Genomic DNA, 26985 nt, shown 5'->3' with positions numbered 1-26985 from the left:
CGGCATTTACCTGTGTCCAGGCGCTTTCCCGGGGACCCCTCCTCCACCTCGGCGTCGCCGCAGGTGCTCCGCGACCTTTTTCTTGGCTGCAGAAGAGTCTCCAACCTCGGAAGGACTACAGACAAAAAGGTTTTGGTCCCTAGCTGAGGAGAAGTTGGCCGGGTTTCAGTGTTCTTGGCGGACTTTGGGGGGCTTACACTTTTCGATTTGCAGAAGAGAACAGAAGTGCGTCTGTTTACATCGCTCGCTGGCTCCGCCACCGCGGAGGCCGCCGCCGCCGGCGCACCGCCACTACAGGCGAGGGAGGGCTCTGCCGGGCGTCCGAGCACCAGTGCGCCCTGAGAGCAGGCGCTACGTGACCCGTCACCAAATGTGACTCTTTTGGAAAGTTTACTCTGCTCTGGGTTGAGTTCTACTGGTCTGAGGGTTGGTGGCTCTGAATTAGTCTCCGAGTTTGAAGGAAGAGGTAATGCATCTGATGGTTCAAGTTTAGGGGGAGATTTATCTCCTGAAAAAATTATAAATAAAGTGATTTTTGAAAACTGGTAATTATAAAGTCTACTATAAAACTTACTACAAATGTGAACTCCACCAAAATACGAACTCAGTTAAGGACACACAGCATCACACACCAAGTCTGCGGGCGCTGAGGGCCGGCGGGTCTCGGGTGCCGACCGCAGGGGGCACCCACACTCGCGCCGTGAGGCTCGCCACGCGAGGGCGTGACGCCCGCTGCGGCCCACGGCCCACTTACCTGGGGGGGGGGCGGCACACACACCTAAGGGTCTAACCGGGCGCCCCCACCCTGCCTGGCCGCGCGGCCAGAGCTCGGCGCACGGCAGCAGCACGGACCCCTTGCTCCCGACCGAGGTTTCCCAAGCGGGCACCCACGGCAGGCCGTGCCGAGCGGCTGTGACTGGTTTTTAGGGGAAGCAGGAGAGACCGCCCACTCAGTTCTCAGAACACACTGTTTTCTACGCCACGTTCTGAAATGCTACAACTTAGGCTCTTTTTTCAAATCTGACTTTAAAAATAAATGCAGCCTTTAGAAGAAAGCTATTTTAATCTCCTTTTAAAGGGCCATCAGAACTCCCGACATGGAAACAAGCTGCCTGACGGCGCCGTGGGGCGCAGCTCTGGCCGGCGCCTGGGAGGCGGCCCTGCCGGAGGCGGGCCTGGGGGGCAGGCCCCGCGGGGCCGGGCCGCGCACTTGGCTTCTCTGGGAGCAGGACCCACGGGGGCCGCACACGCAACCCACAGCCCACGGCCACTGCTCACACGACCCCGAGTGGCGTCTGCTGTCCAGGTGGTGTTTGCTGCACTGAACCTGCGAACACCCCAAACCACCCGCAAGGTGTCGTGTGCCCACCTGAGCCCCGAGTTCACTGAAGATGGAAACCTGCATCACCTGTTGGTCCACGGGACCTCGGAGCCCGGGGGGACCCAGACTGCCGGGAGCCACCGACGCTCCGACAGCCAGGGCCAGGCCCCCGCCCTCAGGGGCCGCCCCACGGCCGTCGGGGCCCCGCCTCAGCGGCGACCAGGCAGCGAGGGGCCAAGCGCTGTCACAGGAGACGCCACTCCTCAGACACGGGGGCTGCCGGGGCACCCTCGCCCACCGGACCCGGACACCAGGGGGCGCCGACGAGGCGCACCAAACCCCCAGCCACAGGGACACGCTCTCTGGTGAGGAAACCCTTCCCACCGCCGCTCCAGTCACCGGCAGACGTGCGGCACTGGCGGGCACGAGGCGCCCAGGGGCACCGCACACGCGGACAGGAGGGCGTGCAGGGTCCCGTGGCACGGGTCCTCCTGCCCACGCGCCCCCGGGCCCTGACACGCCCCATGGGTGGCAGCTCCACTGCGGCCTCTCCTCCCTCCCCCAGCCCGCCCCACGGGGCCTCACGGAACACCCCTCCTGACCTCCCCACCAGAAGGGCCGCTGCGGCACCTGCGGGGTCCGCCCTGGTCCCGGCCAGGTGGCCTGCAGAACCCCTCCCGCCCCCGAGTGGCCGCTCCCCCCGGCTGGGCTCCCCCACCACACAGCCAGGTCCCCCCACTGGCCACCTCCAGCCCACCCCCTACTCAAAGGCAGCCTCAGCCCCAGGGCCCTGCAGGCGCCCGTGTGCCTGGCCGTGCACAGGAGGCCCGGACCACCCCACCCTCACCCACTCTCACACTCAGCCCCCTTCCACCCTCCTCCCAGGGGCCCCACCCTGGACACAAAGGGACCACGCGCAGCCGCAGGCTGCCCGCCGCCTGGGCTCAGCCCCCGGCCCTGCTCTGCGGTCGCGGGCGCCCACCCAGGGGCGGCCCACACACAGACTTCCAAGGCACTGAGGGGCGGGCCAGTGACCGCCCACCGGAGGCCGCCCCGGTGCCCCCGCGCGAGCCCCACGGCCGCAGCACTGGGCCCAGCGGCCCAGCCCGCCGACGGAGCCGGGCCCTGCCCCGCGGGGGTAGAACCCTCACCAGACGCGCACCCACGAGGCAGAGGGTCTGCCGTGCACCAGACACCACACGCAACTTAACCGTGCGAGGAGCCACAGCTCGACGGGCTTCCTCTCGACTCTCTGCGACGGGAAGTCACAGGCGTGAAAATCAGCATCCCAACCCCACGCAGCGGAACACGTACCGGCCGCAGGGCTGCACCCCGGGGCGCCTGGTCTGATGAGGCAACTGCTCTCGGGGCCCGGCCGCTGTCCCGGGTGCTGACGCCTGTGCAGCTACAGCTGGACAACTCTTCACACGCCTGCTCGCCCATCACCCCGTCAACACCGCACCCCCACCCCCACCCCACGCCCGCACACGCACCCCCCCAACGCAGGAGTCCTCCAGCCCCGCGGCAGGGCCCCGCCCGTGCCCACCATGGGCTGCACCGAACAAGCCGGCCCCCCCGGGAGGCTCCGGTCAGTCCTGGGGGCTCGCCCGAACAGCAGAGCGGGCTCCCTACCCCACAACTAGAAGCAAGAGCCCCCTCAGGGACGCGGGGACGACACCCCGGCCCCACAGCCCACAGCTCGCCGCTCTCTCAAAGCCACGGCCCTCGCCGTCCGGCGCCCGGCAGCCAAAGAAACTGAACCCTGGGAGGAGGGGGAAATCCGGCCTCTGCCAGCGGCTGGCGGCACACGGGGCTGCCCTCAGACCCGGTGCGATGGCCCGCCACCTCCAGCCCCGACTACGCCCCACCCCGCTCTACCGCCACCTCGAGAAACAGCTCCAAGCCAGGCCGCGCCCCCGACTCGGCCGAGGCAGCAGCCGAGCACCAGCCCCAGACGCAAGCTGGACCATGGGGGCTGGCCTGCTGCCGGCCGGCCCCTCCTGCCCAGGGACTCAACCAGAGGAATGCCCCTGGGGACCTCCCTTCCTTCGGACCAAGGCGACTCCACAGGCCTGACGTTCTCCCGCCCTCCCACGGAGCCCCTGGGAACGTGGGGCCACAGCCACGGGGGGGGCTGGCACCAAGGAGCCTCCGTTCCCCGCCCCGTCTCCAGGACAAGGGCTGGGATGAGCTCGGCTGTCCCGGGGGAGAAGCAGAGCCCCGGCCGAGCGACAGCCTGGGCGGGGACGGGGGCGGGGGGGACGGACGACACCGGCTGGGAGGGCGGCCGGTGCCCAGCACGGACCCTACCCCCCACAGGTCCCGCGGGGTCTCATGGCACTCGGCCCCCAGGGCTGCAGCAGGCCTGGCAATACAGGGCCGCCTTGGCCTGCGAGGACCCACGAGGCACAACAGGGGGTCCGGCCGACGGCCAGAGGCCCCGAGAGCAAGTGCACACGAGCACCAAGCCCCGCGGGCAGGGAGGGCGCTGAACACTGAGGCTGCTCCTGCGTCCCGGAGCCGACTGGGGGTTACGGAGCTGCTTCTGCCCTGGAACCAACCACCACTCCTAGCGCCCGAGGGGGGAGCCCTGGAGCCCGCACCTCTCGCTACGGGAGCCTAAGCCGGCAGGTCACCGGACCAGAGGTCACCGGACCGGAAACCGGCACGAGAGGAGGGCAGGCCTCCGGACCCTCTGAGCCTGTGCACGGGGGCCGCTGCTGAAGGGAGGCGCCCCAGGGCCTCGCTCTCCTGCCCCGGGCACAGGAGAGGCGCCCCACAGGGCCCGCGGGGGGGCGGGCCGGGACGCCGCAGACCACCCACTCTCGGCGGCAAAGCGCTTCCTAGGACGCGAGCCGCAGGAGTCTGCACGTGTGCTGCCGCTTAAAAGCGTGAAGATCCTGAACCCAAACGCTGTTGGTCGTGGCAGGAGTCTCTCCCCTTCTTACTGGGCTGTCCAAAAAGTTCATTTGGTTTTCACCATAAGACGGCTCTAGTACTGCTTAACCGTCTAGAATTCCATTTGAAACAGTTTCGTTAGGTTGTATCACAACAGCTGTCATATCAGCAGTGCATTTAAGAAAACAGATCATCAAACTTGGTGAATTTTTGTGTAGCCACTGTAATAACATTGAAATTGGAAGAAAACACCAAACACTTCCAGCACATTATGCTTTGCTATTTCAAGAAACGTAGAAACGCAACAAACACAAAAAAGGTGTGTGCGGTGTGTGGAGAAGGCGCTGTGGCTGACGGAACGTGCCGGAAGGGGTTTCTTTGCGCAGTCTCGCGCTGGAGACTTCCCACTGGGCGGCGCTCCGGCCGGGCAGACCAGCCGCAGCGGACAGCGGTCGGATGGAGCCGTTCTCGAGAAAACACGGCGTTCCACCACACGGGAGCCGGCCGACGTACTCCAAATACCCAAACCAATCCGGTGATTGGTGAAAAGTAAAAACACGTCTTTACTTTACCAAAACAAACCACGTGGGCCTTTTGGCCAACCCAGTACTCTGTGGAGCTGAACGGCGCTGACACTCGAGTTAGAAAAAGGGCGAAGAAGAGAAGGGAAGGGTTTTCGGGCAAGTCCCACCCGCTCCATCCACTGAGACTCCCAGCTGAGCCCGCCTCCCAGACGCGGGTGCTCTGCCCCGCCATGTGCTTTCCGCCCACAGAACACGCCCGCTGCCCCCGCTCTGCTCCCAGACGTGTGCTCCCGACGCTGCGCACGGGAAGTGCCGGCGTGCGGCCGAGGCGTGGCTGTCTCCGGGGCCCGACACAGGCTGCACCGGCCCCGCTGCCCACGCTGCCGCCCCCGGCAGACACCACCAGAGCACGGAAGGGAGGGCAGCACCCAGCAGCCCTCGAGAACCTGCTGCTGGAGCCCTCGGGCGCCCTGAGGGGCCCTCCCTCCGCGCAAGGACGCAGACGCACACGGCCACCACCCCGCCCTCCGACCCCGCCGGGTGGCCGAGTCAGGTCACTCCGTGCTGTTTCCACGGTCCCTCGGGACCCGGCTGAGAAAGGAGATCTCCCTCTGAGCCCTCGCCTCGGCACCGCTGGAGACCCAGCACCGTGTGGCGGCACGGCCGCAGGGGCACAGGGTGCCCGGCGGGTCGGGGCACAGCCGCAGGGACCCGGGCCGCGGGGAGACCGAGAGGGCGACGGCGCTGTGCTTACCTTCCTCCCCCGCCTCCTGCCCCCGTGGAGCACCGTCCTCGGCCGAGCCTCCAGTACCTGACCCCGCGGGCGGGGGGGGCTGGCCGTGCTGCTGGCTCAGTTTGTGCCGGACGAGCGCGATCTCCTTCTTCAGCAGCTTGGCCCGCTTGCTCCTCGACCCGCTGGACTTCATGGAGCAGGTGAGGTCCAGCTTATCCAGCAGCTCCCGCAGCTGCTCCTCCAGGGCCATGTGGGCCCTGCTAGCCGGGTTCAGCAGCCTGTCCACTGAAGGCAGACGACACGCATCCGTCAGTTCTGAGTGCCACGCTGCCTTGCGAGGTCAGAAAACCTTCCCGCTCCCACCGCCCCTAAATCGCCCTTGGCCGAGACCCTTTGCTCAGCCACATGATGGCCCCCCCCCCGCCCCCTCGAAGCCCAGGCAGGCTGCTGCCGCAGGGAGACGTGCTTTCCACCCGAGGGTGTGAAGACCCACAGCCGGCCAGGGCCACGAGGTGGGGGGCAGGCGCAGAGGCGGGGACGGTGCCCCGGGGCACACACGAGCACTCCCGCGGACAGGAGGGCCCACGCAAGGCCACCACGCCGCCTCACGCCAGGGCCCAAGCCGGGACCGCAGGGCATCACAACCAGCCCCTGAGCCCGAGTCTCCAGACCCAGGTTGTTACAGGACTTGATAACTACGTGGACTGCGGAACTCACAGGTGATTCTGAATTTCAGGCTAACTGACCACAAAAATCCCTAAGTTTCAATCTCAGCAAAACACTGAAATTGTCAGCACAGACTACGCTCCCATCGCCAGGAAGTCCGGCGGCGGCAGGAGCGTGGCGCTGGGAAGGCGGCCGGGCGGCCAGGACAGGGCGTGGGGACCAGGAGTGCAGGCCGACCGGGGCATGTGCTCATCTCTGCCCCGGACACACGGCGCCCTCGGCCACCGCCAAGGCCCGCCCCGGGCGCGGGTCCCCGACGACACCGCTTCCCAGGCTGCATCGAGCAGGCCTGAGCTGCCCCGCAGGGGGCACGGGGCACCCGAAACACGGCTGGTCTGACCGGCGGTGCTGTGAGTGCCAAGCGCACAGCAGGGGCAAAGAGAAAACAAACCCGACGGAAAGTACCGCCAGTGACGCCCACGCCGAGGGCACGCCACCGGGGCTGCCGGGTGAGAGGTGGCTGCTGGAGTGAACTTGGCCTCTTCCCTCCCTCCCTCCCTCCCTCCCTCCCTCCCTCCCTCCCTCCCCCCCTCACGAGGCTGCGGGGGAGCCTGACCCACGCAGGGGTTGCATCCCAGGCCTCCCGGCCGGCTGGGCACTTACCGTCCTCCCAGGAGAAGGGCCGCCGAGGCGCCGGGGCGGGCCGCTCCGGCAAGTGCATCCCTGAGGCCTCCTCGAATCCAATGCTGTCCGCCTGGCGCCGGGCCTGCCGCAGCACGACGCCGCCCTGGTCGCGCAGCCGCACCGCGGCTCTGTAGAACACCGTGTCCTTGGCGTTGTACCTCATGCAGTTGTCCACGATGAGGTCGAAGTCCTCCTCGAACTCCAGGAGGCTTCGGTACCCTTGGGCTTCCAAGCGCTTCCTCATCGTGGCGAAGTCCATGGGCTGTTTGATGTGGTCCAGGTAGTCGGGCACCTGGCGCCGGGGGAGGGCGGGCAGAGCACTCAGACACAGGCGGCGGCGGCTCCCCGCCGCTCCGGAGGGCGGATGCACGCACCACACACGACGGCCTCCCCCGCACACGTGCACGCACAGCAAAGGCGGCTCCCGCACACCAGCCGGTGGCGGCGCAGAGACAGACCAGACCTACCCCTGCGTCCCCGTGGGCCCTGCGGACACCAGCCCCCTCCTTGGAGCCAGAGCGACCGCTGCCAGGCCCCCACCCCCCGACCTGCAGAGCGGGCCTCTCTGAGCAGGACTCCCCCTGCCTCGCTTCTCACGCTCTAGCACAAGAGGCACCGCTTCCACCATTTAAGACACAGGCGAGCCCTCGCCAGCGCGGCTCAGTGGCCTGAGCACCGGCCTGTGAACTGAAAGGCCGCCGGTTCGATTCCCAGTCGGGGCACACGCCTGGGTTGCGGGCCAGGTCCCCAGGTCCTGGGGGCGGGCGAGAGGCCACCAACTGATGTCCTTTCACACGTCACTGTTTCTCCTCCTCTTTTTCTCCCTCCCTCCCCCTCCCTCCAAAAGTGAGTGGAACTCCTGGAAACACCCAACGCAACAACGAAGAACAGGCGAAGTGAGCACAGGCGCTCCGCGGGCAGTGAGCGGGACGCACACCCACCTCCTTCAGGCTCACGGGCCGCGCGAATATGCGCGCCGGGTCCTTGTCCTGCAGCTGGTCCAGCACGGAGCGCAGCAGCACCGTGAGTGGCGTCAGCCGCAGCTCCAGCGCCAGCTGCTCCACCTTCACCTGGGGGACAGCGGCGCTCAGCGCAGACGCTCGCGGGGCGGCCCTGCCCCCCCAGACCCCGACCTCCTGCCGCCTCCCACACGGAGCCCCCCCACACACCCCCACCCCCGGGTGCTGCCCGGCTCCCGCCTCCCCTGGCCCCGTGCCCCGCTGCACTCCTGACCCTGCACCGCCCCCGCGCCCTTCGGGGCCTCAGAGCCCCCTTCCGCACGGCTGTCCGCACCCCGGGCACCGGGACGGCCCAGGAGCAGCCGGGCCGAGGCCCGCGGCCCGCAGCCCGCAGCCCCACGCGGGGCCTCACCTGCTCCCGTTTGAGCTTCTCGCGCTTGCGCAGCAGCTCGACCAGCAGGCGCGCGCGCTCCAGGTCGTGCCGCAGCCGCTGCCAGTACTTCAGCTTCTCCTTGGCCGCCTGCACCTCCTCGTCGCTTCCTCTCTGCGGGAACGCACGACAGGCCGGCGAGTCGGCCTCGACGCCCTCCTGGCGAGCGCCCAGGCGGCGGGGGGCAGGGGCCCCTGCGTCCCCGGGGCCCCGGGCCGCATGCGGGGTGGGCAGCAGAGCAGAGGCGGGACGGGGCCGGGCGGACTCCGCACTCCACGGCGCACCAGGGGCCCCAGGGGCGGGAGGCCAGGGGCTCTGAAGACCCAAGAGCGGAAGGGCCTGTGGGGACCGCAGGAAGCGGCCGGGGCCCCCCTCGCGCACCCTGAGGACACGGCAGCAGCCCAGGAAGAACCGAACCACAGGGACCACCCAGGCCAGGCGGTCCCGGCCACAGGCCAAGCCCACACGAGTGGGTCTGCGCTCGGCCACGCCGCCTGCCCCTCTGCACCTGCATCTCGACCCCAAACCCCACACCAAGCGCTGCTGCTGGTGTCGAGTCCCAGAGACCGGCGGCGGCAGCGGCCAGACAGGGTGACAGGGCCACACGAGGCCCGCCCGAGGCGCCTCCAACCCCAGTGACAGAGAGCCCCCACAGAACCACCCCAGAAGTCCCCGGCAGCCTGACGGGCCACCCCAGCACAGGGAACGACCCCCAGAGGCGCTCCGGGTCCCCACGGAGGCAGCGCCCGCCCTCTCCGGCTCCCCACGGCCCGGCTCCCCACGGCCCCGCCCCCCGGAGTGTGCCCGGGGTCCCCGCAGGCCCGCGTGGTGGCCGTCCAGCTCTCCCAGCAGCTGGCCATCCGCGGCCCCACTCCCGGGCCCACCTTCTGCCGCCCGGCCCCGACGCCGCCCCGCAGAGGACAAGTGCCCGGAGCTGGGCCCACCCCTCGGGCCCAGCCCGCTGGAGGCCGGCCCTCCGCCCGACCCCGGCCCCCAGGTCAGACCCAGCACAGGCAGCGAAGGACACCGCTGGGACGACCCCTCGGCTCCTCCCAAAACCACGCTCCACTAAGACGCTCCCATCTGTCCCTGCTGTGGCTGTGACCACAGCCACCCAGGACACCCCGACCCCACCCCAGGCGCATGTGCGTGTCTCCCCAGACCACAGGAGGGCCCCACTCAGGCGCCTTTCCTCCCTCTCCTGGAGCACACGACCTACGGCTCAGCCGGTCGCCCAGCACCGGCCCCCAGAACACGCCCCCCCGCAGGCACACCCCCGCCCCCGCCGGACGCCCCGCCCGGCCCCATCCAGAAGGGGCTGACCCGGGAGGCCCTGCAGACCCTGACGCCCTGCCCTCGAGGTCCGGCCCCCGTGCCCCCAGTGCGAACACCTGCAGGGGAGGAGAGGGCTCTGCCTGGAGAGCGGGTCCTGCTCTCCACAGTGAGCTGCAGCGAGCACACCCAGGGGCCCACGCGGGAGGAGGACCAGGCTTGGGTGCTCCAATCCCAGGACCAGGGTGCAGGGGCCAAAACGGGGGCCCTCGGCACCCACCGACCAAACAACCAAGCTAACAACGTTCTTTCAAACTCTCAGGCATCGCCTTGGCCGGGCACCTCAGCTGGTTAGAGCAGTGTCCCGATACACCAAGGTCACAGGTTCAATTCCTGGTCAGGACACAAGAAAGAATCAACCAATGAACGTGTGGATAAATGAACAAGTCAATATTTCTCTTTAAAACAAAAACCAACAAATTGAAAGAAAAACCCTCGGGCATCGAAAGGGAGTCCACGGCGACGTCGGCCGTGTGGACCCGGCCAGGACGCACACATAGAGGTGGACTCGGGCACCACGCTGCCTGCGAGCCTCTGGGGGCCGCGCAGCAGCCGGTGCGGGCGGAGCCCACACGCCCCGCACCGACAGCCCCGGGGGACAAGGCCCCGGTGCGCTGGCAGCCCCACTCGCCCAAGAGGCCCCGGTTTCCTGACCCTGCTCCTCAGCGGTCTGCGTGCCCCAGGTAAAGCCGCCCCCGGAAGGCGGCGGCAGGGGGAGAGGCAGCGGTGCCACCCCCGGGAAGCCATGAGAGGAGAACTCGAGAAGACCGTGACTGACATCGCGCCAACTCCCACTCCACCCCCGAGGGGCGCCCACTGCCGGGGAGAGGGCACGGCCCCCACACCGGCGGGAAGGGCGGGCCGGCCCGCCGAGTCCTCAACCCATCCACCCACGACCCAGGCCGCTGCATGGCACGTGGCCACAGGGTCCCCACCCCTCGAGTCGGTTCTCAGGGGACCGGCTCCCACTGCAGAGCCTGATGCCGGAGCCCCAGGAGGGGGTGGCCAGGTGAGGCCTCGGGGAGCTCCGAGCCGACCACAGGAGCAGCAGCCTCCCTCCCCCGGCACTGCGGCCTGCGGTGCAGGGCCCCAGCCGCCCGCACCCGAGATGCTCCGCCCGCCCTCAGGCCACCTAGCCCTGTCTGTCCACCCGCCCGCCCGCCCCTCCGCCCGCCCGGAAAGTCGGGCGCAGGAGAGAAAGGCTGCACCTGACTTCTTCCTGGGCCGGGCTCAGGGTGGGCACCCAGGAACACGGACAAATGAGTTAAATTTAACTCTAACATCAGTGTCTTTAAAGTTTCAAAAAACACTAAAATCACACCACGCTGATCCCCCCTCCACAGCCAACCCTTCCAGGATGAAGGGGTCAGAAGGCGGCCCTCCCCACGGAGGGCCGCCCGAGCCCGGGCAGCAGCCGCTCTGCGGTCGTGCAGGGCCGCCCAGGAGCTGGCCCTTCCACGCACGTCCAGGGCAGCCAAGGCCCCGGCTGACCCCACAGCTCGCTGTTCCCCGCCACGGCCCCAGACCATGTGTGCGCGCAAACCCACGGGGCACGACCGGGGGCACCGGGGGCACTGCACACCCGCACCCGGCCCTGCACCCCCAAGTGGGGGAGACGGCCTCGTCGTCACCCGCTCCGCAGGGCAGGGGGCCCCACGAAGCACGCCCTCAGGCCTGGAGCTGGAGAAGGGTCAGGGTGCATCCCGTCTCACAGAGGCCAGAAATCCTACCAGTTTCTAAAGGAATTTAAAAGAAGACATTCAAATCCCAGTTTTGAAAAAACTTGGAAGACCTGTTTTGTCACCACAGAGTTAGGAAAAGTTAAGACGAGGGACGCCCTGAGACTGACATCAGCGCCCAGGCCGGGGCGCGCAGGTGGCCAGGGACATACTCGCCTGGGACTCACCGGGACTCAGGAGGGGCGGCGCCAGACGAGAAGGCGCCGTTCTGCCCGAAAGCCAGAAACATCCGTCCAGGCCTCTCTCCTGGGGCAGGCCTTGTGCGGGGTGGTGGCCCTGTGCGGGGTGGTGGCACCGTGGGGGACAGAGGCTCCTGCTCAGCGGCCCCAACCTGAAGGCCAGAGTGCCCCCAGGAGGGGCGCCCGCCCCCAGAACACAGCAGAGGAGCAACGCGAGTGGCCCCCAACCACTCGGACAGCCCCCATCGGGGAACCCACACCAGACACCAGCAGGCCCCTGAGCCCCGCCCCTGCCCGCCCGGAGAGCACCGCGTCCCGCTGTGTGTGACAGCGTCCCCCCACCTCCGGCCCCACTCGGCTGCCCGGCAAATCGGCAGCCGCAGCAGCAGAGCCACTCGGGCACCGGAGGTGCGCGGCCGCACGGACGCCCGCGGCAAGGCCCCGAAGCACAGTCTCGCCGAGCGCCCAGGAGGGCCGAGAAGCGGCCCAGAGGGACCGCGGACCAGACTCCGTCCTCGGCCGCGTCCCCCCCCCGCCGGCCCCTCCGCCCGCCCGGGGAGGCGGGTGCAGAGTGTGCAGGCAGCGCGGGCCCAGACCCCGGGGCGGAGAGCGGACGCCCGTCTCCCCGCGCCCACAGGGCCCACCGCTGACTCTCCCGGACCCCGTCTCCAGAGCTGCTCTGCAGCCTCCGGCGTCTCTGCGAACCCACACCGGGCACCCAAGTGCGAGGGCTCGCGCGGCCTGTTTCCGCCCGTTTCCCACGGAGCGCGGCCTGAGTCCGCGCGGCACCAGCGCGCGGGGGCCCTGCCCGTCTTCTGTCCGACACGCCTGCCCCCAGAGCAGGCTCTGACGCCGATCTTTGGGAAAGCAAAACCCCTGCCCTGCCACTCACCCCGCCCCCGCCCCCCGCCCGAGCCCGCCTGCAGAGAAACGCCCCTAAAACACACCACCCCTCGCCCAACACGCCCACCCCTCCGCGCCGAGGCACCTGGCCTCGCCCTCCCCCCGCCCCTCCCAGGACGCCACCCCGCACGGCAGGCCCCGCCGCAGCCCCTCCCCCTCCCCTGGAGGCCCCCACATGTGCAGCGTGGGGGGGGGGAGCAGCAGCCACCGGCAGGGACACCAAGGGACACAGGCAGGTGAGAGGCACCTGCGCCGCCCCCCGCCCAACAGCCCACGAGGCGTGCGGGTCCCCGCTCGCCGCCAGAGCCAGACCGGCCGGCCCCCGGACGGGAGCACCGGGGCGCAGGCCGACGGCAGCGACGCTGGAGGGCGCGGCACGTACCTGCTGCGAGCTCCTCTGGGACTGCAGGCTGGACTGGAGCCGCCTCAGCAGCGGCACGCCGTTGCGGGACAGCCGCTTGAGCAGCCAGTAGCTGTGCGCTCTCTCCACAAACTGCTTCTTCCGCTGGACGGACACCTGATTCGCGATCCTGTTGAGTCTGGGACACGGGGAGACTCGTGTGGGGAAACTGTTGAGTCTGGAGCACAGGGAGACTCAGCGTTCAGCCTCAGCGCAGCGCACCGCCACGGTCCCACCATGGGGACTGGGCACGACGACGACAGTGCACTCCGGACAGACCGCACGCGGCTCCCCCTCCCCTGCGGCACACAGGTGCCGCCCCCGCCGTCCCCGGTTCTGCCACAGCAATGCCCACCCCCCACTGCCCACAGGCGTCACCCTTTCTCCTCCGCTCACGCGCACCTCCCGGTTCAACCACCCAAGAAGCAGCCATGCTGGTCTCCCCGTGGGGGAGCACCGAAGCTCTGAGCTCCCTCAGCTCGTTCCAGGGGACGCGGTCCCCACGCACACGGGCTGCGGGCAGCGTCAGGAGAGGGCGGCCCTGCCGCGGCCGCACGGCAGGGGTGGTCCTTCAAGGACAGCGGTCCCACTCGGTCACCTCCCAGGGGACAAACGGGGCTCGCTAGAGGGAGGAGCAGCGGCTGAGGCAGGGCTGGACACGAAGGGGCGCTGGGCATCTTCCAGTCCCCCGAGAGACCTCGTCCTCTTGGGGACTGCGAGACAGAGTCTTGCAGGAAGCGGGGGCAGCGGTGAGATCGTCGGGCAGTGGCCTCTCCGCCACCAGAAGCCCCTCTTCCCCGGCCACCACCACCCCGCCGCTCAAACAAAGCGGCTTGTCAGTTGGCGTGACGAGGACACTGGAAGGCAACGTGACCGCAGTCCAAACGGAGACAGGGCAGAAACACAGAATCCAGCAAGAAGGCATTCTTCAGTGTGCACCACAAAATGCCAGGGCAGGGGGGCACCGGTGAACTTAAGACTGGGCTCTTTAGAGAATCTGAACCCAAAGCCCCACAAAACCACCAGAGAGCCAAACTGTGCGGGCACCGCCACCCGGACCGAGCCCAGCCCACGACGGCCTTTCGGAGACTGTCCGAGCCGGGGTGCCCCCCGGGCCAAGCTCCGAAGGGCGCGTCCCACCCGGCTGCCCACCCCCCCGGACCAGCAGGCCGTGCGGGGACCTGGGACCACCTGCTGGGGCAGGACACGGCTCAAGTCCTGTTGAGCGGCCCGACCCTGGGGCCGGGCAGACGTGGCCCTGTCGAACCAAGAGCCTCCGCAGGCCGATGCAGACCCCAGGTCAAGCGCATGCAGAGCCTGCCCTGGACCGAGGGCCACAGGCCTGCACACAGAAGAACACTGCTTTAACCTTTCAAAAGCACGGTGTTTGGCCAAGGGCCTACTGAAAGGACCAGCCACACGGCCTCAGCGGCAGGCCTGGGAACGCAGGCTCTGTCTGCGGCCCCCACGCTAGGGTGTTTGGGGTGGGTCTCCCTTCATCACGCAGGTGCGGTGACGTGCACAGGTCTCAGCACCTACAGTTCCACGGGTCTCTGCACACGCAGACAGGGTTCTAACACACACACACACGGCTACTCCCACGGTGCAGCGGAGCCATGTAGACAGAAGCACCTTCTAACCACCCACCTTGGTGCCCAGAGAAATGCCACCTGGCAACGCGCCTGTAAAGATTCTGTCCCGTGCGACGAGCCCCGCCTCCTCCTCCCCCCGGGGGGTCAGGCCGTCCGCGGGCCCCCGCTGCACACCGAGGCCGCCTCCCCAGCAGCAGGGCTGTGACGGAGCAGGCAGGGCCCGAGCCCAAGGCAGCGCCACGTGCCGCCCAGAACACGGAGCGGCCTCGGGGAGCAGGCGTGTCACACCGAGCACAGCTGTCACACAGAGCGGGGGGCAAGGAAACGTGGGAGCCGAGGCACGGGGGCCGAGAGAGGACGGGGACCCCCGGGCCCCTCCCTGAGCCCCACGGGGAAGAGACCGAGAGACCTCCGGAAGAGCAGAGACTCCGAGGACTCGCACTGCTGAAGGCGCGGTGAACACCCGTGCGCACACGGGGGTGAGAGGCCCCGCGCTGCCGGGCACGGGGGGGGGGGCGTCCTCTCGGGTGGGCAGTGGCCACGCGCGTGTCCGCCCCACAGCAACTCGCTGAGCTGCGAGTGTGTCCTCCTCAGCTTTCTGACTTTGCGTTCTGCTTTAACCTTTTAAGAGCACGGTGTTGGGCCAAGGGCCTACTGAAAGGACCAGAAGTTCGACTACCTCAAGCCTTTCCGAGCACACCCCCCAAACGCAGTGCGCGGGCACACGAGCCAGAGGCGTGGCGCGTGGCGGCGAGAAGCCCAGGGCCGCCAGGAGGAGGCCGGGCCGCCCCCCTTGGCTCCCGGAGGAACCAGCGCTCACCGGGTCACACACTGGCGGTGGCTCCGGCGCATGCCCGGGAGGGCGTTTAAAAACTGAGCACGCTGCAGCGACGGAGCTGCGTCTGTAAGCCCTCGCGTCCACGGCCCCGAAAACCAGAGGCGGGAGAGCGAAGGGGGAGCCCGCCGCCGCGGCACAGGAAGCCTCGCCTCGCCGTCCTCCCACCCCCGCCCCCGTCCTCCCACCCCCGCCCCCGAAGAGGTGCTCCCCGGGGAGGGTCGCTAGTGGTGACGGACCTGCGAGCCGACCACCGGCCGCGCGCGAGCGCGCACACACACGAACAGTCGCAGCCTGAGCGGGAGGAAGCCTCCGCGCCGCCAGCGGCAGGGTGTGCGCAGGGACGGCAGCGGGCGACGGGCGACGGCGGGCCCTGCGGGAGGGAGGACGCCCCGCGGACGGCCGGGCTCCCGGAGCTCAGGTGGGGAGTGAGGTGCCTTCCCGCCCGTGCGGGCTCCCCACAGCCTGGAACCCGTACACGCCCTTCCATGACAGGTGTCTCTGGGGGTGGGTGGAAAATACCGGGTTTCACCCCACCCCCAAAAACAAGGAGAAGGGAAAGACGACTGTTTCAGAAGAGGTCTCTCACTGCACGGGCACATCCAGCCCGGCCCCACTGGCCGGAAGGAGAGGACGCACACAGCTCCCAGGAGGCGAGTTCCCCAAACCACGGCGGGAGCTCCAAGGGCCCACCCCACTGCAAACACGGGTGCAAACCTGAGACAAGACGCACCCTTCAAGTCCACGCGAGGATGAAAGCCTGGCCCGAGGGGGCCTGTGCCAGTAAGGCAAAGGTTAGGGGTTCCGGAAGCAGAGCCCACAAATCAACAGGTAAGAGGGCAGAATGTGACCACCTCAAAAAACGTGGGCAAGCAAGGGGTCCCAGCAAGGGGTCCCGGTGACCGGCCACTGAGGCAGGTGCTGGCAGAGGCTCCACCTCGAGACCTGGAGAGAGGCTCGGGGTCCTCGGCACACCAGCGCCCGCCGTCCCCGCTCCCGGAGAGCAGCAGGGGGGTCCCCGCAGAACCACCCCCCCCCGACCCCGGCGCCAGGGCCAGGGCGAGCAGCGGTGTGGAGGGAGGAACGTGCGGGGCCGCTGCTGAGCCCCGGTGCAGGGGTCCGAGCGGTGGGGTCTGAGTGGGGAAGCGAGGAACAGCGCTCGGACCGAGACGAGACGTCGCCCACCATGAGCCGCCTCCAGGCTGGCGGGCGGAGGCCTGGGAACTCCCAGTCGCCCAGCAGAGTCTGTCGAGAGACCTGACGGGACGAGCCCGAACTCCCACCCGGGGCCAGAGGCAGAGGCCGGAGCTGGGGCTCTGGGGAAAGGCACATTCCTCAGCAAGGTCATCCGCACGGACAAGGGACACTCGTCCCCAGGCGATGACAAACTCGGTGCGAGGAACACTGCCCCGCGACGGCGTGGACACACTGCAGCGAGGCCACATGGCAGAGGCCGGCCGCCAGGCCACGGCTCAGGGGCAGGCTGGCCACGACTGAGGCCAGAGGAGGGCGGGGGACAGGGCAAGGGGCCGTTCAGAAGCTCTCGGGGAAAACCTCGAGGCCTCGGAAAACGAAGGGTTATCTCACAAAGACAGGACAACACGGACCCTGAAGTGAAATGCATACATAGCCATAAAAGGCCGCCCACTGTAAAGCGCCGTGCAGTGTCCACTTAATACTGACTCGTTTTAATACATTTTGACACTTGATAAAAGAATGTTAATGTAACTTTCTTTGTTTTTAAGCTTTTTATCTAAAGGTCATGAAAAACGGAGAAAATGCTATTAAAAAAATTACTCCCTCCCAAAGCACGGAAAAACGCTCCCCCCCGCCGCCCTGGGGCACACTGGAGTCCCGCTCGCAGCAGGGAGTGGGGGTCAGACCGCGCCCGCCCTTTTTAGCACCCCGAACCAGGTCTTTGTAACGGGCACCGACAGCTCAGAGGTCAGGTGGAGGTCAGCGTGGCACCAATGAGACCCAACCCTGGGGCAGGGGTGTCCAGCCTGCGGCCCGCGGGCTGCAGGCAGAGCAGGGTGGCCGTGAAGGTGGCCCAACACAAGACCGGGACCCTGCTGAGGGCATGACCAGATTTCCGCTGCGACGACGTGTCACGATGTGCGAACGCGTGGCCCAGAGACGACACCCTGCGGGGCCCCAGAGCCCGGGGTCTGCCTCTGGGGGCGGCCCCTCCCACCACCCTGGCTCCCGGGAGAGCCCCCTGCACGGCACGGCTCAGGCCAGGATGGCCCGCGCCCTCCTCGGGGCCCCGAGAAACTTACCTCGCACTCTGAACGCGAGCGTTTGGGAAGGTGACAGAGAAAAGCCCAGAGCGCGTCCCAACAAAAGGAGCGGGCGCGGGGGGAGCAGACACAGCTGCCTGCGGACCAGCCCACAAGCCCGGGCCAGGGCGCGGTGGGCCCGCCCACGGCAGGGGCCAGCAGAGCCCACACCCCGCCCCCGCGGACCACGAGAGCCCCACGCTGACCAGGTCACGCTCCCATCCCGAAGGGCGGTCGGAGTCCAGAGAGGCTGATGGGGGAGGGGGGGCCAGCCTGCCCTCCCCACGGCCCCCGGGGGCCCCACTCTGATCTCCAGACCAGGGCCTCCTTACCCGGCCCCGCTGCTTCACTCCCCAGCAAGGGACTTAAAAACCCTGCACAGTCCCCGAACGTCGGTGGGGGCGCAGGAACAGCTGGCCCCACCCAGACACCACAGGGCGCCAGACCCGGCCCCGTGGGCCATGTGGCCACAGCCACCCTGGCAGCGCCTGGCTCGCCCTGTGGGTGAGAATGGGCATCGAGGACACCACCCAGCCTTCCAGGTCTGAGAGACTCGAGTCCCCTGCGACACCCGCGCCCCCACCGGGTGGTGAGTGAGCAAGGCCACGTGCCGGGGGCCACCAGGAAACTCCCTCCGCGGAGGGCACGAGGCAGCCCCGACACAGCCCCGCGCAGGCCCTCCCTGGCGCCCCCACGCTGGGCCCACCCCGGCACCCACGGCCGCGCACTCTTACCTCTGGGGGGGGATGTACGGAGCACACACGGGGGGCAGGGCTGCGCACGGCTCGCTCAGTGCTTTCTTGGCCTTCTTGGCCTTCTTCCTGACCTTGGACGAGGACCTGACCGTCTTGACCGAGCCGTCCTTCCGACACACCCCGTTCTTCACCTCGACATCCCCGTAAATGTTCAGAGGCCTCCGGACGCAGCCCGGGGGCGTGTGCATGTCACAGTAGGCGGTCTTGCGGACGGAGAAGGTCGTGGCACCCCCCGCCAGCTCCTTCACGGGCTCCATCCTCATGTAGAGGCCCGCCCTCTGGGCGCACGTCACGTGGAAGGCCGTGTAGCAGTTGGCCTTGTGGCACTGGATGCAGGCGCCCACGCCCTTCTGCTTGCAGAGGTAGCACGTCAGCCTCCACCGGGCGGGCGGGATGTTCCGCACGCCGTCGATGGGCTCGATGAACACCGTGTTGGCGAAGCCGACCTCCGGGATCCACAGGGCGCACACCACGTGGCCCCAGCGGTCATCGTCCGTCTTCTTGAAGGCACCTCCCTTGTTGGGGCACAGCACGCAGTCGGCGGGCCGGGCCCGGGACTGCAGGCAGTGCCGGCAGAGCCACTGGCCCTCGGGGATGTAGGGCACGCCGTAGCACTCCTGGTGCACGGCCAGGTTGCACAGGTCGCAGAAGAGGATGACGTTGCTGTTCTGGCACTCGCCGTCCATGCAGATGCAGCACACGGCGTCCTCGTCGATCAGGGACTGCTGCTCCCCCTGCTTCTGGGTCTCGCAGTAGGACTCCTTCTCGAAGCGGTCCATCAGGAACTCGAACACGCCCTGCGACACGGCCGCCACGCAGTCGCCCCTGCGCTTCTCGTTGACGATCTCCAGCCAGGCGTAGTCCTCCTCGTCCATGTCGTACTCCACCTCGTTGTCCAGCTCCTCGGCGGACTTCTCCACGAACTTGTAGTACACGGGCGGCCGCCGGGGCGCCGACGGCGGGCTGTACTCCACGATCCGCACCTTGGGCTCCGGGAGGGCGCTGGCCAGGGCCGGCGAGCCGTGGGCGCTGGGAAGGGCCTCGCTCTTCTTCCTGACGCGGTTGTTTTTGTGGCGCTTAGTCCTCAGGCCCACGGGGGGCCGCTCGCTGTTCTCCTTGTTGCTGTTGCACTCGCTCATCTCCTGGGCGGTGAGGTCGTCCTCCAGTATGATCTCCAGGGGGTCGAAGATGCTGATCCTGTGCAAGCGCCCCTCGATCTCTATCTCCACCATCCTCTGGGCTTGTGCGTAGGTCAGGGTCTCGCGCGCCGGGGAGTGCTTAGTGCTGCACGGGGAGGAAGGGTGCCTCGCTGCAGCGCCTCGATGGCATCGTCCTTTCCTCCTCATTTGGCACTGACCCCTGGAACAGGCAGAGGGGGGTTAACTCGAGGACACCACCGGGCCCACGAGGGCAGCGCCAGCCCCCCCGTTCACACTGAAGCCAAACTCCCAGCTAAGATGCCTCTGAGGTTTCAAAGCCACTCGTCCCGGGACTCACGACCGAGTGTCAGCAGCCCCCCCCCCCCAGGCCACACCTCGCCGGGGACTCCCAGAAAACCAGACGGCGAGGAGCGGGCCTTGAGGGCTGGGTGCGGCGGCTAGTCCCTCCAGGGCCCTGCGGCTCCCCCTGCCCACCAGGCGCCTTCCTAGACAACAGGTCCCCGAGATGACCACGACACCCCTCCGGAGTGGCCCTGCCCGGGGAAGCCCCCGCACCGGGTTGGACTCCAGCAGGACCGGAGTCTCTGACCCCGAGGCAGAGGTGCCCTGGCCCCCCTGCCGCTGCCCGGCGCCACCCGGGAGCCCCAGGGCACCGGTCTGACCACAGCCTGGTCTCCTTCTCCATGAGCGCGTCCCCCACAGCTACGTGGAGGCACAGGGCCCCCAACAAAACCAAGAACCGAGAGGGAGCCCCACACTGATCTAGGGGGACACCCCTCACCCCCAAGACTTCCCGGCCCAGCTTCTGCAGGGCCTCAGCGGCGACCCCCAGGACACCCCCACAGGCTGGCCAGCCTGCCGCTTCCCCTCGGGGGCGCTTCTCAGCGCTGCTGGCCTGACCACAGCGCTGGGGCAGCCCTCCCCGCCTCAAGCACACCCCGACACCAGCAACGTGCCGCCAGGGACGGCACGGCGTCTCCATCCTCGCTCCCCGGTGAGGGCCGTCCCCCGAACCCCGCGCTGCCCACAGAGCCCCCCCCCCCCGCCCACAGGCCTGCCGGCAATGGCTCGGGGACCAGGACTCTTGGCCGGGGGGTTACGATCTGCTCCTTTCAGCCCCCGCTGTCTCTCACTGACTGAGTTTATGTCACGTGGACCCCCCCCACTCGAGAGCACTGCCCACCCGACAGGAGTCTGCTACGCCAGGAACCGACGACACAGACCCCTCTCGGGCCTCCAAGGCTGCACCCCCAAACACCATTTCACCGACAGAAAGCAAACCGACGCTAAAGAGAGGGGCTCACACAGGCTCTCTTCGCAAACACGGCCATCCCGAGTGGGAGCCCGAGGCCCCCGGCTGCTCGTGGCAGCCGAGCGGGAGCCCAGGGCCGAGCACCTGGGCGAGGCGGGAACCACGGCCTCACCGACACCTGGCGGGTCTTCAGGAAAAGGGCTCACGCCCAGGGCTCACGCGGCAAACCCCGGAAGGAGCTCCCAGCAGTCCCCACACGCACTTTCAAGACAAGCACTTCCGAGAGCAGCTCCTTCCGTGTCGTGTCAGTCGGACACCCGCGCCTCGACGGGGACTCCTCGTGAGGGGAAGCATGGCCTGCCCCGCAGCCCGCCGGACCCCCCCCCCCCTCCGGCAACCAGCCCCCAAGTCCCGGGGCACGAGCGGTCAACAGAGCCACCGCCAGCTGGCTCTGGACCTGCAATCCTCTCTAGGGGGAGCTGGGCGTGTCCCCCAGGTGTCACTGCCACAGCCTGCAGAGGGGACCCTGAGGCACCCAGGGGCAGGTTCACGTGTCACCACTGAGGTGCGGCAGGAACAACAGTGGGTTACTCACCACGGGAAAAGCAAACCGGTAATTTTCTCCTCCGCAGCGAAGCGCCAACTGGCTCCAGCTAACGCCAGCCCTCAAAGCCCAGCCCCACCGGGCCCCGGAGCCCCACCGGGCCCTGCAGCCCCACCGGACCCCGCTCCACAGGAACTTCACCCAGCACTCAGCGTCGCCCAGCTCCCTCGTTTGAAAACGCAGTTGTGACCAGGGAAAGGCCCTCGGCAGCGCGGCCCCGCACAGCGTCCTCACCTGCCGTCACTTCCACACCCACAGGCTCTGCATGCGGCCCCTCGGCTGCACCCACCCCGGCAACACAGCTGGGGGGGGGGGGGTGCTGCAAGGACAACCCGCAAGCCTACCCACAAGTGACTCTGCTAAACGGACCCAGGAGAGCCGCCTGCCGCCCAGGAGAGGGAGACTCCCCACTGACGACCAGCCCGCAACGCCGGCTCAGCCCCTCTGCTGCCTGACTCTCACGGGTCCCTTGAGCTCTGCAAGCCGCGGCTCCCTGCGCCACAACGCGCGACCGCGAGGAGCACGCACCTCCGGGGCTGTGTGCAGACCGAGTGAACCCAGAGCGCTCCGCCCGGCCCCTGGCAGAGCAGGTGCTAGGCCGGGCGAGCAAACACCACCCTGACGCTGTAACGCTCACTGTTCTCGCGACGACCAGGCAGGGGTGAAGTCCGTGGAAAGACAGGGTCGGTCTGGATGGGGGTGGTTTCCTGGGCCTTAGACGCTGGTCAGGACTTACGGTGAGCTCACGGCAGCTGCACTTTCTGCAAACCGGGCCTCAATAAAGTTCCTTCTTCAAAAAACGGCCCAGCAGAGCCGGGGCACAAGTCCATTTCGCGGTGTTTACTGCCAGCGCCGCCCGGAAGCGGGAGGGACGCCTCCCTGCGCGGCCGAACGCCTGACCTTGCGTCCACCGACTCCCCGTCTCGTCGGAAGCCTTTAAGTCGGGCCTATGGACAGGCCCCTGCCCCGCAGAACGTACGAGTGTGTCTGTTACATAACGCGACCCGCGGGCGCGACCAGGGCTCCCGGCCGGGTACAGCCGGCTCTCGCGCGGGTCCCGCCCCGCTGAGGCCGCCCCTGCTCTGCCCGAGCCCGCGGAGGCCGGCAGCGCGGGCGGGCCCGGAACGAGGCCGCAGGGCGGGCGGACCCGGAACCAGTCCGGCCCCAGCCGCCCAGCCTCGCGCCCCGCGGCCCGGCCTCTCCCACACCCCGGCTCCCGCCGCCCCAGACCACCCGGCGCCCGCCCCACAGCCCGGTCTCCCAGCCTCCCGTACACCGCGGCCTGGGGCCCCACAGCCCAGACTCGCGCAGGCCGGGCCCCGAGCAGCCCGGCCTCGCCGCGGCCCCGGCCTACCGCCCCAGGCCGGCCTCCCCGGCCTCCCTCCGCGCCCGCCCGCCGCCCGCGGACAATGCGCCGCCGCCGCCGCCGCGGCCTCCAACATGGCGGCGGCCCGGCACCCGGCGGCCCGCGGTCCGCGAGACGGCAGCGGCGGCGGCGACCACCGCCCGCCCCCGCCCACTCACCTTCGGGGCCGCGGGAGCCCGGCGGGCGGGCGGCGCGGGGGCCGGCGCGGCCGAGGCGGCGCTAATGGCGCCCGCGGCTCCTCCGCCAACGGCCGCGCAGGCCCGGCGCCGCCACTCCGGGCGCGGGCTCCTGTCGGAGGGCTCCTGTCGGCCGGCGGCGGGGCGGCGGCGGCGGGGCCGGGGAGGCCCGGCGGGGCCCGGCCGGCGGCGGGGTGCGGGGAGCGGGGCGCGGCGCGGGCTCGGGGCTACTCAGACACTCGGACCGGCTCGCTCGCTCGCTCGCTCCGGAGCGAAGGAAACAATGCGGCGAGCGCTCCGCCCGGCGGCTGCGTGCGAGACGTGCCCCGCCCGCCGCCGTGACGCAGCGCGGGGGCGGGGCGCCGGGGGGCGGGGCCCGGGAACGCGGACGCCGGGGCTGGGGGCCGCCCGGGCTGCGGCGCGAAGGGGATGAGGCTCCCGGCGGCCTGCGGGGCAGGGGGCTGGCGGCTCGGGGGGCCCCAGGCGGGGGGAGGAGCAGAGGGGACCTCAGCCGCGCGGAGACCGAGGAAGTGGGAGTGAGAGGGCTGGACCGAACGCGGGGAGACACTGGACGGGGGCAGCTGGGGAGGGAGGGCACCCCGCGACCAGGAAGGAGAGGGGCCGCCGGGAGGGAGGGGCTGCTGGGGCGGGCGGGAGAGCGGCGGGCAGCGCCGAGGAGCCTGGAGCGGCTCCGGGCGGGGTGGGGCTGGGAGGGCCGCAAAGGTGAGCGCGCAGGGCCGCTTGGGTGCCTGAGCTTGGTTTAAACTCCAAGGTGCAGTGGTCTGGTGACGGTTTTCACCTGGACGTTACTTCCCACAGTGTTTCGAGAGGAGGGAGAAACCTCGACGGCTCCCTGGTTTCCCCGAGGGGTGCGCCGGGGCGGCGCTGGCGGTACCGGCAGCCGGCGGCCAGCCTGCGGCGTCCGGGGAGTCTGCGCAGCGCGACAACGCGCGCGCGCTCCCCACCGAGGCAAGAGTTGTCCTCCTTCGCGGATGGGGGCTTCCCCCACACGGGCCGGCAGGACAGGGCCCACTGCTTAGGACGCCCCACAAATGCCCGCCCAGGCGCACGAAGCGGAGACGGAGCCCCACTGCGCCCCGTGCACGAACTGGGAAGCGAAGGCCCCAAGGGTGGCCTAGGACTGCAGCCACGGTCGCCCAGCGCTCAGACGCGGCGGGGCCCCGCCTGCAGGCTGGTGTCTTTGGGCCCGGGTGCGGCACGCCCAGCTCCAAGTCCAGCAGTCCTCCTCTGCTGCAAAGACGTCCGCTTCTCCGCGTGCAAACGGCCGTGCAGCCGCGGGTGGGGGGCCGGCGGGTGGGGCCTGAGCCCCCCTCTGCTCTGGAGGGCTCACCGAGGCAGACCAGCGAGGTGGAGGCCCCACGGTGGCGCAGAGCACAGGTAAGAGGCAGCCTCGGCAAGGAGGAGGCAGAGGGCGGAAAAACTGTTCTGTGCGCCACAGGGGAGAGGAGCAGGAAGTGTCTTCTCAGAGGGTCGAAGTGCGCCAACGGAGTTAGAAAAGGCCCGTTCTCGGATTCCAAGCATAAAGAACGGAGCTCAGAAAACTTGCGAGAGGAAGTGATCTTCTGTGATCAAACTAAACCTGATTGTCAGTGGTTCTGAGAGGAGGGAGCAGCCTAGATGGTTCCTCGGCCAAGAGGCCATTGACTCGATGCTAAGGAAATTGAGCGTAGATGTCCATACCCGGTGAAACTAGCGTCCAAGCGAACCAGTAAAACAAGGATATTTCACAGCCCGTAAGCACTCAAGTTCACCTCATACAAAGCCTCTAAACAATTACTGAAAGATGTACCCCAGCAAGATGAAAAGGGAATCCGAGAGTAAGCCACGGACGCCAGCAAAGAAGCCGGTTCGGACTGTTAAAATCAACGATTTGAGAGAAAATCGCGAATGAACTGAATGTGGCTATGAGAGAGGAAAGGGGAACAAGAAATAAAAGCGTACTAAAGTTCTTGAATTGCCAGAGGATTTTAGAATCAACAGAAAAAGGCTTCAAGTGTTAAACTATCCAAGTTCCCAGTAGAAAAGTAGAACTAGGATTTGCAAACTTCAAGAGAGCTGGGCGGAAACGGAAACGAAGGAAAATTGACCGTGGCTGCAAGTGGCAGAAAAGAGGAAACGATGAATGCATGGTCAGTAGGGAACATAATACGAGATGACAGGAATGAATTTAAATGAATGATGGAATTAAAGTCATCTGCTGGAAGACTGAGCCTCAAGCTGGAATACAAGTCTCATTCCAGTGTTTACAAGAAATACACCTTAAAGTGTCACAGAGATCAAAAACAAAGGAATGGAAAGCGTGTGTCACACAACTTCTGCTTCCCAAAAGACCACAAAAAGAACGAAGAACAAAAGACCAAAAGACAGACAAAGTTTGCGACAAGTGTACCTTGCAAATGATTAGTATCCAGAATATATATATTTTTAAAAAACCTTTCGAATCCCTTAGAAAAAGACAAGCCGATAGGATGGGCAAAACTCATACTCAGGCTCCTTAGACAGATATGGAAGGGCCGATAATGCCACTAGTAATTTTTTTAACTTTTTTAAAAGATTTTATTTATTTATTTTTAGGAGGGAAGGGAGGGAGAAAGAGAGAGAGAGAGAAACATCAATGTGCTGTTGCTGGGGGCCATGGCCTGCAACCCAGGCATGTGCCCTGCCTGGGAATTAAACCTGTGATGCCTGGTTCGCAGCCCGCACTCAATCCACTGAGCTACGCCAGCCAGGGCTACCACTAGTAATTTTAAGAAGCCAAACTGAAACCACAGCAAATGACGTTAAAAGTCTGGTAACACGCAGTGACGGCAAGAAGGTGGGTCAGCCGAACCCTCCTGGCTGGAGTGGTGGGTAGTGGGATTATCTTAGTAAATAAAAGGGCATTGCCCAATGAAATCGGACCTGTGCATCTGTTACCACCACATAGCAAACCACCCCTGGAACGTCACAGCTCAAACCAGCAGTCCCTCCCTTTGCTCATGGACCTGCCATCTGGGTGAGATTCAGCAGTCAGAGGTGGCCGGGTTCCTAAGGGCAAGCATCCCAAGAGAACCAACTGGGACCTGTATCACTTTTATCTTTTTCTGGGGCGGCACACTGGTTTTCCAGATTTGTAGCATTTTTTATATTGTCACCTCACCAGTCACACAGCATCAGTTCTCGCACAAACCTGCCGAGATTCAAGATACGGGGTGTGGGGAACACCCACCCCTCCTTCCTGTGGAGAGAAGGGTCAGTCTCTCTTGTAATCTTCCTCCAAGGATACATTTACTGATTTGAGAGAGAAACATTGCTCAGTTTCCTCCCACATGCACCCTGACCAAGGGATTGAACCCACGACTTTTGGTGTATGGGGCAATGCTCCAACTACCCGAGCCCCCCGGCCAGGGCAGTCGCACAGGAAGAGGAGCGTGACTGTGGGGGAAGTTGCGTGGCCGCTGTGGGCACAGGCAAGCTGCCACAATGTGCACACCCATTCCCAGCTGCAGGGTCAAAGAGGGGTGTGCTCCTAGGTAAGTTCCATGCCTAGAACCTGCACGTGTCCATCAGGAGACACGTGTCAGTGTTCAAAGCAGCGCTGTCCTTCGCAAAAATACCGGTAAAAAAAAAAAACACCGTGAATGCCATGGATATAAAGTGAGGTGTGTCCATGCAATGGAGTAGCACGCAGCTAAAATGAATGAACAGCGGCACTTTGCGCTGTGTGCTGAATCTCAGTATTGCTGAATGGGAAAGACAGCTCACGGAAGACTAAGGTAAAGAGTGAGTCCATTTACACTCAACAGAGCTGGGAAAGAGACGTGTGAGCACACACACACGCGCCTCTACCTTCTTCGGTATCTACTGACAAACCTCGAGTTTACACTGGCCGCTCCAGCTCCGGCCCAGCGGAGTGCATTCTGCCCTCCCTCCTTCCCGTGGAGCTCTCAGCAGTGAGAGCCCCGTGTGAGCTCACCTGGAGGCTCAGCCCCCACCGTGTGCTGGGGCTCTACCAGCCAGATACGTGCCCCCGACGCGCCAAACGGCCATTAGATGTGCCAGCCAAAAAGCTCAGTCCTGGGGACTTCGCACCCCCGCCTCCAGCACTGCACCATTAAATCTGCAGCTGGAAGTTCAGACCCAACAAAGGCAAGGAGAAAGCAGGGCGTCGGTGCTATTTTTTAATGTGCTGGCAGAA

General features: G+C 67.0%; 1 protein-coding gene across 4 annotated transcripts in view; it reads right to left on the bottom strand.

Moving 5' to 3' along the window:
- BRD1 (bromodomain containing 1) overlaps positions 1–23067 on the bottom strand; it is a 34040-nt gene extending 10973 nt beyond the window's left edge. The window contains exons 1-9 of one of the 4 annotated variants that reach the window (XR_006785230.1): positions 22770–23067; positions 18209–19588; positions 12751–12907; positions 8198–8329; positions 7768–7896; positions 6806–7118; positions 5498–5761; positions 198–508; positions 11–115 (exon numbers count right to left, since the gene is read on the bottom strand). Coding sequence is in view for 3 of the 4 variants with exons in the window: in XM_045834913.1 (XP_045690869.1) it covers positions 11–508; positions 5498–5761; positions 6806–7118; positions 7768–7896; positions 8198–8329; positions 12751–12907; positions 18209–19575 (2860 nt within the window). In the remaining variant the exon portion in view is untranslated. Of the gene's footprint in view, positions 1–10; positions 509–5497; positions 5762–6805; positions 7119–7767; positions 7897–8197; positions 8330–12750; positions 12908–18208; positions 19589–22769 lie in introns of all 4 variants that reach the window. The other 3 variants (XM_045834913.1, XM_045834914.1, XM_045834915.1) reach the window with 3 other exon arrangements.
- Positions 23068–26985: the final 3918 nt, after the last annotated feature.

Source organism: Phyllostomus hastatus, unplaced genomic scaffold (genome assembly GCF_019186645.2).
Source record: "Phyllostomus hastatus isolate PE091 unplaced genomic scaffold, TTU_PhHast_1.1 phas_contig_198, whole genome shotgun sequence".
Lineage (NCBI taxonomy): Eukaryota > Metazoa > Chordata > Mammalia > Chiroptera > Phyllostomidae > Phyllostomus > Phyllostomus hastatus.
The sequence above is the reverse complement of the archived record's forward strand: the minus strand, read 5'-3'. Positions and strand labels throughout refer to the sequence as shown.